At 41.0% G+C, this 10,948-nt stretch overlaps 1 protein-coding gene across 2 annotated transcripts in view; it reads left to right on the forward strand.

The window, feature by feature from the left end:
- Positions 1–9,445, forward strand: part of LOC111148272 (centrosomal protein 120) — an 82,024-nt gene extending 72,579 nt beyond the window's left edge. Inside the window, exons 19-20 of one of the 2 annotated variants that reach the window (XM_022504748.1) lie at positions 4,237–4,382; positions 7,669–9,445. In XM_022504748.1, the coding sequence (XP_022360456.1) occupies positions 4,237–4,382; positions 7,669–7,903 (381 nt within the window). In that variant the 3' untranslated portion in view covers positions 7,904–9,445. The remainder of the gene's footprint in view (positions 1–4,236; positions 4,383–7,668) is intronic. The other variant, XM_022504749.1, reaches the window with a different exon arrangement.
- The last annotated feature ends 1,503 nt before the right edge of the window (positions 9,446–10,948 follow it).

Below are 10,948 nucleotides of genomic sequence, written 5' to 3' on the forward strand. Positions count from 1 at the left end.
GGGGGGGTCGGGGTGGAAAGACAAAGGATTAATCTAAGAAAAGACCAGAGCAGAGAATAACATAAAAAATATGGAAGAAATACAGCATCCTAACATGTAAAGATTTAAACCAATTATATGACCAGTTGCTTTAAATATAAATGGACAAAATACTGTCATTAGAGACAACTACTACATGAAAAACTAAAAACAACGGCAATATGCTACTTAGAAGGGATGTGGCTTAAATGTCAAGACATAGAATGGATAAATTTGAAAAAGGAAAAGTATTTTACACATTAATACTAATCACAAGAAAGCCAGTCTAGCACTACTTTTGTCAGGCAAAGACTTCAGAGCAAGAGAGATTATTGTAGGTAGTGTTCCTCATCATCAAAGGGTCAGTTCACCTGGAAGACGACAACAGTTCCACCTGTGTATGCACCTGGCAACAGCCACAAATGTATATGAAGTAAAAAATCAAGAGAACTCCCCCTTTGGGAGCTTTCTACTATTGCTCAATAAACTTTACTATTAAAAAAAAAACATAAAAGGAGAAATAGACAAATTCATAAAAATGGTACATTTTAGTGTAACTCTTCTGGGACGTGATAGAGCAAACAAAATCAGTAACGATTTAGAAGACTTAATCAGTACAACTGTTGGTGTATATATAGAATTAATTCATGAGAGAAGTCTAAAATACACATATTCTAGTGCCCACGGGACATTTAGCCACATTGCTCACATGCAAGATCACACTATTCTCAACAAATTTCGTATGGTTGTAATTGAGAGTATTTTCTGTCCACAGTGAGATTAAGCTAAAAATAACAAAAAGTTAATATCCCCAAATGATTGAAAATTAAGTAATATACTTCTAATTACCTATAGCTAAACTGAAAACCACAAGTGACATTAGAAAACATTTTGAACCAAAAAATAACAGCATATCAAGACAGGACATTAATGCAAGCTGTGCTTAGTGGGAAATTTTATAACTTTGAGTACACTTAAAAAAGAAAAGCAAAAAATTTATTTTCTAAATACCCCTTTCAGATGTTCAGTAAGAGCAAGAAATTAAGGCAGCTAGAAGAAAGGGATGAATAAAAATTGATGAAATAGGGTGAAAATAAACAACAAAATCAAAAAAATGAAAAGTTCTTTCTTAAAAAGACCTCCTTTGTGGCAGACTGTTGAAGGACAAAAAGAGTATGCACTAAGTTCCAGCATCAACAATAGAAAAGAGGGACACAGGGCTATTGATCCCATATTCACTAAAAGAAATAAGAGAATGGTAATACAATTTTTCTGTAAACTTTGAGAAACAGAACTTACAAAGCTGACACAAGAAGAAACAAAATATTAATTGGATAGCTATTAAGGAAATTGAATCTGTAATGAAAAACTTTCACATAAAGGCTCTAGACCTAGATGGCTTCACATTTGAATTTTAGTAAAAACATTAGAAAGAAATACCACTAAATCATAGACAAACTGTTTCAGAAAGTAGGAAGTCCGAACACTCCTTTTTAAAAATGAGACTAGCATACTCTTGATCCCCAAATCAACAAGAACATTTAAGAACAAAATAAATGGGACCGTTTCAAGAACACTGATAAACCACTTATAACAATCACAACAGAGTTTATTAAATAAGAGCAAACATGGGGGCGCCTGGGTGGCTCAGTGGGTTAAGCCTCTGCCTTCGGCTCCGGTCATGATCTCAGGGTCCTGGGATCGAGTCCCGCATCGGGCTCTCTGCTCGGCAGGGAGCCTGCTTCCTCCTCTCTCTCTGCCTGCCTCTCTGCGTACTTGTGATCTCTGTCTGTCAAATAAATAAAATCTTTAAAAATAAAAGAATCTTAAAAGCAAACATGGTAGTTTACTACCTTAAAAAAATACAAGGGAGAAAAAATTAGGAGGGTCTATTAGATGGGAAGGTGAAAATAAAACTGCTGTTATTTGTAGATGACACACTTAGAAAACCAGAAAGTATCTACAGATGACCAAGTAGAATTAGAGTTTAGCAAGTTTGCTGGAAACCAATTCAGTATATAAATGTCAATGTTAATTCTCTATACTAGAGCCAATTAGAAAAGGAGACTTTAAAATCTCTGCCATTTACTATAACACCCAGAAAGAAGAAACACCAAGCAGCATATTCTAAGAAAGTTGTTACCCTTACTATATAGAAAAGTATAAAATACTCAGTGAAATTAAAGAAGACCTAAATAATTGAAGAAGTAAACGTTGTTCACTGATTTAAGAATCAATATTGTGAAGATAATAGTTTGGCCATGGTGGTCTGAAGATTAAGCATAATCATAATCAAATCCCAGGAGCCTTTTGTTTTTCAGCCATTGAAACGGAGATTGATATAAAAATGTGAAGACTTAGACTGTCCCTTATCAAGATTATTTTAAAAGTTATAGTATTAAGGCTATATGATTTAATGCAAGGGTAGAGAAGTAGATCAGGTTAGGGAGCCCATTAACAAACCCATATATATATGGACAGAAGTGGTGTGTGAGTGCGGTTACTGCCAAGCAGGAGGGAGGATAGTTTTTTAGTAGATGTTGCCATGTCAGTTGGAGTTCTTTGGCGGGGGGTGGGGTGGGGGAGAAACTTGATCTCAAACATACTCAAAACCCAGTGCATATGAATTTTTGATCTAAATGAAGCTTCAAGATGCTACAAAACAGCATCTTCATACAAAAGTGTCTTTAAGACTAAGGCAGCCAAAAACTTCCTTAAATTGGACATAGAAGGCACTAGCTAGAATAGAATAGATGAATTTGGACTATGTTAACATTAAGTCAGAAACACCATTACAGGAATGAAAAATGCAAGACAAAACTAGTGGAAAATATTTGCAATTTAAATAACCAACAAAAGACTTACCCCTGTATATATAAGGTACAATGAATATATCAGTAAGGAAAAATGCATAACCAAGTAGACCTAAGTGCCAGATGGTAACAGGAACTTTACAAAAGAAGAAGGCCATTAAAATACTAAACCATGTTCAACCTCATTAGTCTTGGAAAACAATGGAAAATTTACAGCGAGATGCCACTACATAAACCTATCAGAATGGTTTAAATGAAAAAAAAAATCACATTACGCTAAGAATATGGAGCACTGGAGTGCTCACAGGAAAGTATAAATTAGTACTGCTACTTTGAAAACTGTTGGACAATACTTAGTAATACGGAAATTCTCCTACCCTGTGGCCCTTCCATTTAAGTCCTAGGTATCTACCCAGTAGAAAGGCATACCAACAAAGGCCTGTAGACATGTACGATAGTATTTACATCAGTGTTCGAAACTACAGACCAAACCACAAGTCCCTTAGCAGCGGAATGAACAGATTGTATATTCATCTAATGTGATACTGTGTAGCAATGGCAATCCTCAAACAAAACGTCCCTAAGGCAATCTGTACAAAGAACTCTGAGCTGTTTGATGATGGGGGTTTGCAGCCCCGCCTGCGGTACCAGACCCGTCCATTCCTGAGACGGGTTGATTCAGTCATGGGCCAGCCATTCTGGGGAAGCTCGCCTATTTTATTCCAAGACATTTTGTCCTGTGTGCAGAGATTCTTGTGTGAACTTAGGGAAAAGAGGGGCAAGGCATACTCTGACCTGAGGCGGACGTGAACTTAGTGACCAGGGCAGAGACCATTCATCTGGGTTTTCGTGCTGTATCTTATCTTTGTATAATTTACCGTTTCTTAGATGCTTTTACCACCGGTCCCTTGGCAACTCACTGTGTTGCCAGAAGACTCTTCCCTCCTTCATCTTGGGTTCTCTTATGGTCTTTCGCTAACCTCAGTACTGACTAGGCCTTGAATGACTGTGGCTGACCTCAAGAAGAAAGGACTTTTTTTTTTTTTCCCAAAGATTTTATGTATTTATTTGACACACAGAGAGAGATCACAAGTAGGCAGAGAGGCAGGCAGAGAGACGGGGAAGCAGGCTCCCCGCCGAGCAGAGAGCCCGATGTGGGGCTCGATCCCAGGACCCTGAGATCATGACCTGAGCTGAAGGCATAGGCTTAACCCACTGAGCCACCCAGGCGCCCGAAGAGGGGACTTCTGAAGAGAACCTGGCCCTTTCTAGACAGTGTGACTCGGAATGAGCCCCCATGGCTGTATCATGGGTCCTGTCTGATAGGAATATGATCACAAGCCAGAGTCATATGAAATATATTTACTCCTCACATTCGAGTTCTGGCTTGTTTTTTTCTTTCCAGCGGGAGCAAGAAAGTCAAATGGCTCATCTGAAAAAACAGCAAGAAGAGCTGGAACAGATGCGACTACGCTACCTGGCTGCTGAGGAAAAAGATACGGTGAAGGCCGAGAGACAGGAATTGCTGGATATCAGAAATGAATTAAACAGGTACAATAACCAAAAAATTCCTTTTTTAAAAATTTTTTTCCCATACAGAAATGGGAGCTCCAGTAGGAAAACCTCTTCATTAGCCATGGGGCCAGGGCTGTCCGAAATAAAGGACTTCCCGTGTCAGATGTAGTACGTGGGCTGCCACAACCAGAAGTCCACCCGAAAGAACGTTTTGCTCACATTTATTGCCATGAATGTAGCTGTATTTATCTGGTTCGTTCCTACTCATGCCCTTAGTACTTTAAATTTTATTTTTGTGTGACTAATGTAGGATTGTTATTACTACTTCAAGGTAATTGATTATACTGAATTTTTAATAACAATAGATACTTCAAATCTAGTTATATTATTATAATAAATAATAAAATAGCCCTTACTTATTAAGCCCTTACTGTATGCCAGGAGCTATGCTAAGTGCTTTCTTTGCTCATTTTTTTTTTTTTCTCTTAAAAACAACTTTTTGAGGAAGATATCCCCATTTAGAGATGAGGAACCTGCTGATTAGAAATTTAAGTACCCGGGACGCCTGGGTGGCTCAGTTGGTTAAGCAGCTGCCTTCAGCTCAGGTCAGGATCCCAGCGTCCTGGGATCGAGTCCCGCATCGGGCTCCTTGTTCTGTGGGGAGCCTGCTTCTCCCTCTGCCTCTGCCTGCCATTCTGTCTGTGCTCGCTCGCTCTCTCTCTCTGACAAATAAATAAATAAAATTAAAAAAAAAAAAAAAAAAGGGACGCCTGGGTGGCTCAGTTGGTTAAGCAGCTGCCTTCGGCTCAGGTCATGATCCCAGCGTCCTGGGATCGAGTCCCACATCGGGCTCTTGCTCTGCAGGGAGCCTGCTTCTCCCTCTGCCTGCCATTCTGTCTGCCTGTGCTCGCTCTCTCTCCCTCCCTCTCTCTGACAAATAAATAAATAAAATCTTTAAAAAAAAAAAAAAAAGAAATTTAAGTACCCTTTCCAAGGTCACATAGCTAGTAGATCATAGAGCCAGCATGGAAATGTGGTTCTATGGCTCTGTATATTTTTTAAGACTTTATTTATTTATTAGAGAGAGAGAGAGGGAGAGCCAGCATGCTCACAAGTGGGGGAAGAGGCAGAGGAAACAGCCTCAAGCTGACTCCCCGCAGAGTACAGAGCCCGAGGCAGGGCTGGATCCCAGGAATGTGATGGTGACCTGAGCTGAAACCAAGAGTCCAACGCTTAACTGACTACACCACCCCCAGGCGGCCCTGTGGCTGTATTTTTAATTATCGTTCAACACCAGGCCTCTCTGTAATGTCATGTTCATCTTAGTGACAATTTCAGCAGCACCTCATGTTAGAAAAGCCATCGTTAGAAAACAACATAAGAACAAATTCTTTTTGGAGAGGTTTTGGGGGAAGGCTTTTTAACTTAGTTTGTGAAGACACTAGTATTTTTGTTCCAGCAAAGCCTACGCTCTTTTTTTTTTTTTTTTTTTTTTTGAAGCCTACGCTCTTAACTCGGACTGCCTTCAGCGTTGATTGGGTGACTTTAACAACAAATTCATTTTCTCATAGTTCTAGCGACTGCAAGTTCAAGATCAAGTACCAGTATGGTTAGTTTCTGTGAGGACCCACTGGCTTATTCACAGCTGCCTCACACTGTGGGAGAGGGAGCAATTTCCCTTGTGTCTCTTCTCACAAGAGCTTCTAATAAGGTCCCCACCTCACGATCTCATCCAAACCGCGCCACCTCCCAAAGACCCTTTCTCCAGATAGCATCACATTATGGTTAGAGCTTCAGCCTCTTACTTTTGGGGGCACAAAATTCAGTTCAGAGCACATACGTTTGACACCTGCAGTCACTATCAGGTCATTTCAGAGCTGAAGTAAACAACCGCATTTACAATACTACTGTATACGTGTCATTTGGAAAAGGTCAAGTACCATGCGACAGGGGTCAGTTTTGACTCTTCCCTTTTATACAGCAGATAATTAGTATGCAATGTGTTATGGACATGGAGGATGTTATAAATGACCCTTGCTTTCTAAAATTTTGCAGTCGTATACTTTTTGTTTGTTTATTTGTTTTAGTTCATTTTAGCATATAGGTACTAAGCCTCTGCTGTTCGCTAAGCACTGTTTTGGTGGCTGAAATACCAGTAAGCCATCTGGCTATCAAATTTGCAGATCAAGCACATTTGAATCTTGAGAACTTAAGCCACTAAGTACATTAGAAATAAAAGCAGAGTCTTCTGTATAAATTACAAGGCAGACCTCCTAAGGGATGGGAAGGGCAGGAGCAGACCATTGATGTGAGGAGGCCTGGGCAGACGCATGGGGCCACGACCAGTGGTGTGACACGACTGTCACAGCACCATCTTTATAAAGATAAAATTTAGTAGTTGCAAATTAAAACATTTTTATAGCCACTTGCATAAGGGTAGGAAGTTATCTCTTAATTGTACATTCTCAATTAAAAACCTACTCCACTGTCCAAAGCTGGTATTACTCTCACTTAGGAAAGTATACTAAGTATACGTAACATTCGCAAGGTCACGCGATGAACAGTATTCCACTGGAAACACCCAAGTCCCAGTCGTACCTGCTGTTCCTTCTCTGACCTCTAGATGAGGCATCACAAACATACAAGATCTTCAAAGGTACATGCTGTCTAAACCAGGCATTCGCATCGAAATGCTATCCCCAACACCTAGCACTGTGGGGTACACAGAAGTGTTGGTTGAATGACTTGGGAAAATTTTGTTCAAAACAACCAAAAGGATTTACCAAGGACTTAAAGACCAGCAATAAAGGTCTTAAATAAGAGTACATCCAAGTGAGGGGATGTTGTGAAGCCCTTTAGAAGACACTAAAAGATGCAGGAAAACATTTTATCAGTAAGTGGAAAAAAGTAGTATACAGCCTTGCCTATATCCTATCATCGGCTTCTTAGAAAAATATTTAAGACGTACGCATTTTTAATTGAAAATACTGAAGATTATTACGTAGATTGGTTATCTTTAGATAAGATCATCACAATTTCCTTTTTCTAGAATTTCACATTTCTAGAACTGCTACAGTTCTTACATATTTTATAATTAGAAAAACAAGTATTGTTTTCAAAACTGTCTTTTATGAGCATGTTCACTCTGGCTAGCCAAGTGGAATACTGGTTTTTGTTATCTTACTGAAAATAATGCTACGGGCATAATTTCACATTAAATCATTTTTTGAAATGGTGTTTTGTTAACTAAAAAAAAAAAAAATCAAAACCCAAAACAGCATTTATTGCCTGCTTAGAGTGGCATCTGTACTTGACTTCTCAGGTTAAGGCAACAAGAACAGAAACAGTACCAGGATTCCAGAGAGATTGCGAGCGGAAAACTGGACAGCCCGCGTGGCAATGCCCTGGAAGAGGGTTTGGATGATTATTTGACGCGACTCATAGAAGAAAGGGATACTTTGATGAGGACGGGTGTGTATAATCACGAGGATCGAATAATAAGTGAACTAGACCGACAGATCAGAGAGGTTTTGGCAAAAAACAATGCCAGTAATTAATACCATTTGGAAAATCTTTACAGAGACTCCAGGCCTGAATATTAATTTCATTGTAAAACCCTCGAAAGAAGGGGAAATGGATATTTTAAAACCAATTTTCAATTTTTTATAAGCAAAATTTTGTATGTTACTGTACAGTATTTATTTGACTTTATTTACTTTATGCTACCTTTCCCACTCTGGTTTTATTTGTAATTGCATTTTATATACTCCTTTTAAATGACTTTTCAGTGTTTCTCATAATTTATAATTTCCTGGCTAACTTTCCCAGCAGCTTTTCACGAGATTTGTCCTTAGAGAAATGGCTGCAGTAATTTCCAGTTGTATCATTTTTCACATTGAGCCAAAAGAGTATATGTTGCACTTTAAAAATGCTGCATCCTGTTCATTTGAATATGGCTATCTTGAAAGTTGAGGCCAACTGTAAATAATTTATTTTACTTTAGACAGCCTGTGTTTTTAACTTGTAATATTGGACAAGTTTGAAAACAGAAAGCAAGATCAACGCAGAGAAGCGCTAGGCTCTATTGAATGACAACCTAGGCATTTATTTAAATAAAGTTCATACAGAATAAACTTGTTTCCACACCCATCGAATTTCCAAATTTTCACTGTGCTCCTTTTAGGAAGATGCAAGTCACAGTTTAAAAAGATGCTTGTCTGCCCACTCATGCCCCAGATTGTATTTTGATTTCTTGAAAACCCAAACCCTCTGTACTGTAACAGACACAAAGGCTTCTGCTGAGAAAGAAGAGGGAGAAACAACTATTTTTTACTCCCCCTAATTTTGATCAGTTGGATGTTAAAGTACACGAGACGCAGTCACTGGGGTTCGCTTGGAGGGCCCTCCCCTGCCAACTTCTGAGAATTCCTGCACAGCTCAGCTCCCGCCTGGGTCCTTAGGGCAGCACTTTCCACCTCCTTTTCCAGAGTCTGTTAGCCGATTCACAGATTATGCAAGTCTTAAAATAGAAGTAGTTTGCAATTTCTGATTCCCAGATATAATACGTTTAAGTAGATTTTAGGAAATATATAGTGTTTACCGAGTACTTCCCTAAAAGCAGAATAGGCTGGAAACATGAACATTTTCTATTGTTTTCAAGAAGGTGTATTTTTGGGGGGAAAGCAAAGCCCCGACACGCATTCTATGTTTTGTTTTGTTTCCTTCATAACAAAGGATTAATCTAAAAAACACCTCAGCAGTACAATGACAGAGACCGAAATGACTGAATGAGAGACTGACGACTCTGACTCCCAGCAGGAATGTGAACCGTTCGTTATGGTTAGACATTTCTCTCGCTGATTCTCCGGCCACACGCACAGAAGCAAGCATTTCTGTTGCAGGAGGGCGCTGGTGAAATCCGGCCCCTGGGCCTTCGGGGGCTTGAGGTGCGGCGCGTGACTGTCCTCCGACACTAGAGGGGGCCTCAGATTTAGAGAAACGAAAAGGACTTTTTTCTCCTCCGGTGTGTGGCTCACGTCGCCCTCTGTAAAGCCAGCTTCTGGCTCTGTAGCTTCAGCAATAAAAACCAGAATCCTGCGGACACGGAGTGCCCCAGCAGTCTCTTACTTCTGCTCCTCCACAGAGCAGGCCCGTGATCGGCGCCTCCTGTCGCCCCGTGGGCTGGGTTTTTAGGGGTGTACGTTGCCCGTGCTTTCATAGGGCTGGCAATGGGGAACATCTGAAATTGCGCCACCTTTTGCAGTCTTTCAGCAACAGCCAATTCGTGCATAAGGGTCATTTCACGACCCTCCCAGGGTCGGAAAGCTGAGTGTCAGCACAGTAGGTGAAGGAAGGGGGTGGCCGCTGAGGGAGGTGGCTTCCTCATTACCACACCAAATGGCAGACCTCTCATCGTGTATTTCTACGTGAAACAAAATTCCCCTCCAATATGTCTGGGGTTCCTTGACACAAAGGAAGCCCAGTTTCCACGTCTGAGTCTGGCGCCTGCTGCGTGGGAAGGGGGCAGCAGGGCTGTGCCTGGTCTGGGCCAAGTCAGGGCTGTGCAGGTTCTGGAGACCCGGAGAGCTCTTTTACCGTTGCAGCCCAGTGATTTCGACCAGATCTGGGTTCCTGTTTGCAGATGGGGGAGTCTGAGTATGACTTAAGGACAGATTGGGGCACCACAGAAACATCTGGGGGAGAGAACAATCTGGTTGGACCACCTACTGCTCTGTCCACTGCTTCCCAGTATGAATGTCAGGTGTCAGTTCACAAAACATACCTCCTGTTCTTCCGGTCCGAAGACCAGTCCTCTGCTAGCTCCAAGCAGAATTTTACAGTCTGGCCTCTCACTGCCATTCATGGAATAGCTGACTTGATTGCTTTTATCGATATAATTCACAACAATAAAAGCCACCTTTTCAAAGGATACAGTTCAGGGGGTTTTAGTATATTCTAGCATATTTAGTATATTCTCATCCTACAGATGTCCTACAGCCATCACCACTATGTAATTCTAAAGCACTTTCATCATGCTCAAAGGAAACTCTGTGGGGATGAGCAGGTCATTCCCCGTTCTCCCCTCTGCCCAGCCTGGCGACCGCTAACCTACTTTCTGTCAACGTGGCTTTGGCGATTCTGGACATTTCGTATAAATGAAATCCCAGACTCTCTATTTAAAACCAGAAATAAAAGAAAACCTGAAGTAATTTTCCATAAGCAGCAGTTCCTATGGTATACAACGTTTTATCACATGTTGAATGAAGGGATACGGAGATGCGGAAGGCCACACTGAAGGTTTAATGTGTCAAGTTACACGTAAGAACATAGCTCGACTCTGACTATCCCTTCCTGACCAAGGCAGCGATGAGCAGGAACAGCGAGAGGTGAAAAATGTTCTGCTGTACCATCTCCGAGCATTCCCGTGCTGCTGGCAGTGATGACTGGTACGAGCGTCAGGCCCCGGAACCTTCCCTGCATCGCAGGCCATCCCCATGTTCTGCCAAGGCCGGCAATAATGAGAAGCATGGGTGACCACAGAGCCAGGTCAGGGAGGACAGAGAATAGGTCTAGCTCCCCTTCTGCCACATGCCAGGACTGAA

This window comes from Enhydra lutris, unplaced genomic scaffold (genome assembly GCF_002288905.1).
Source record: "Enhydra lutris kenyoni isolate GAN:26980312 unplaced genomic scaffold, ASM228890v2 scaffoldscaffold19, whole genome shotgun sequence".
NCBI lineage: Eukaryota > Metazoa > Chordata > Mammalia > Carnivora > Mustelidae > Enhydra > Enhydra lutris.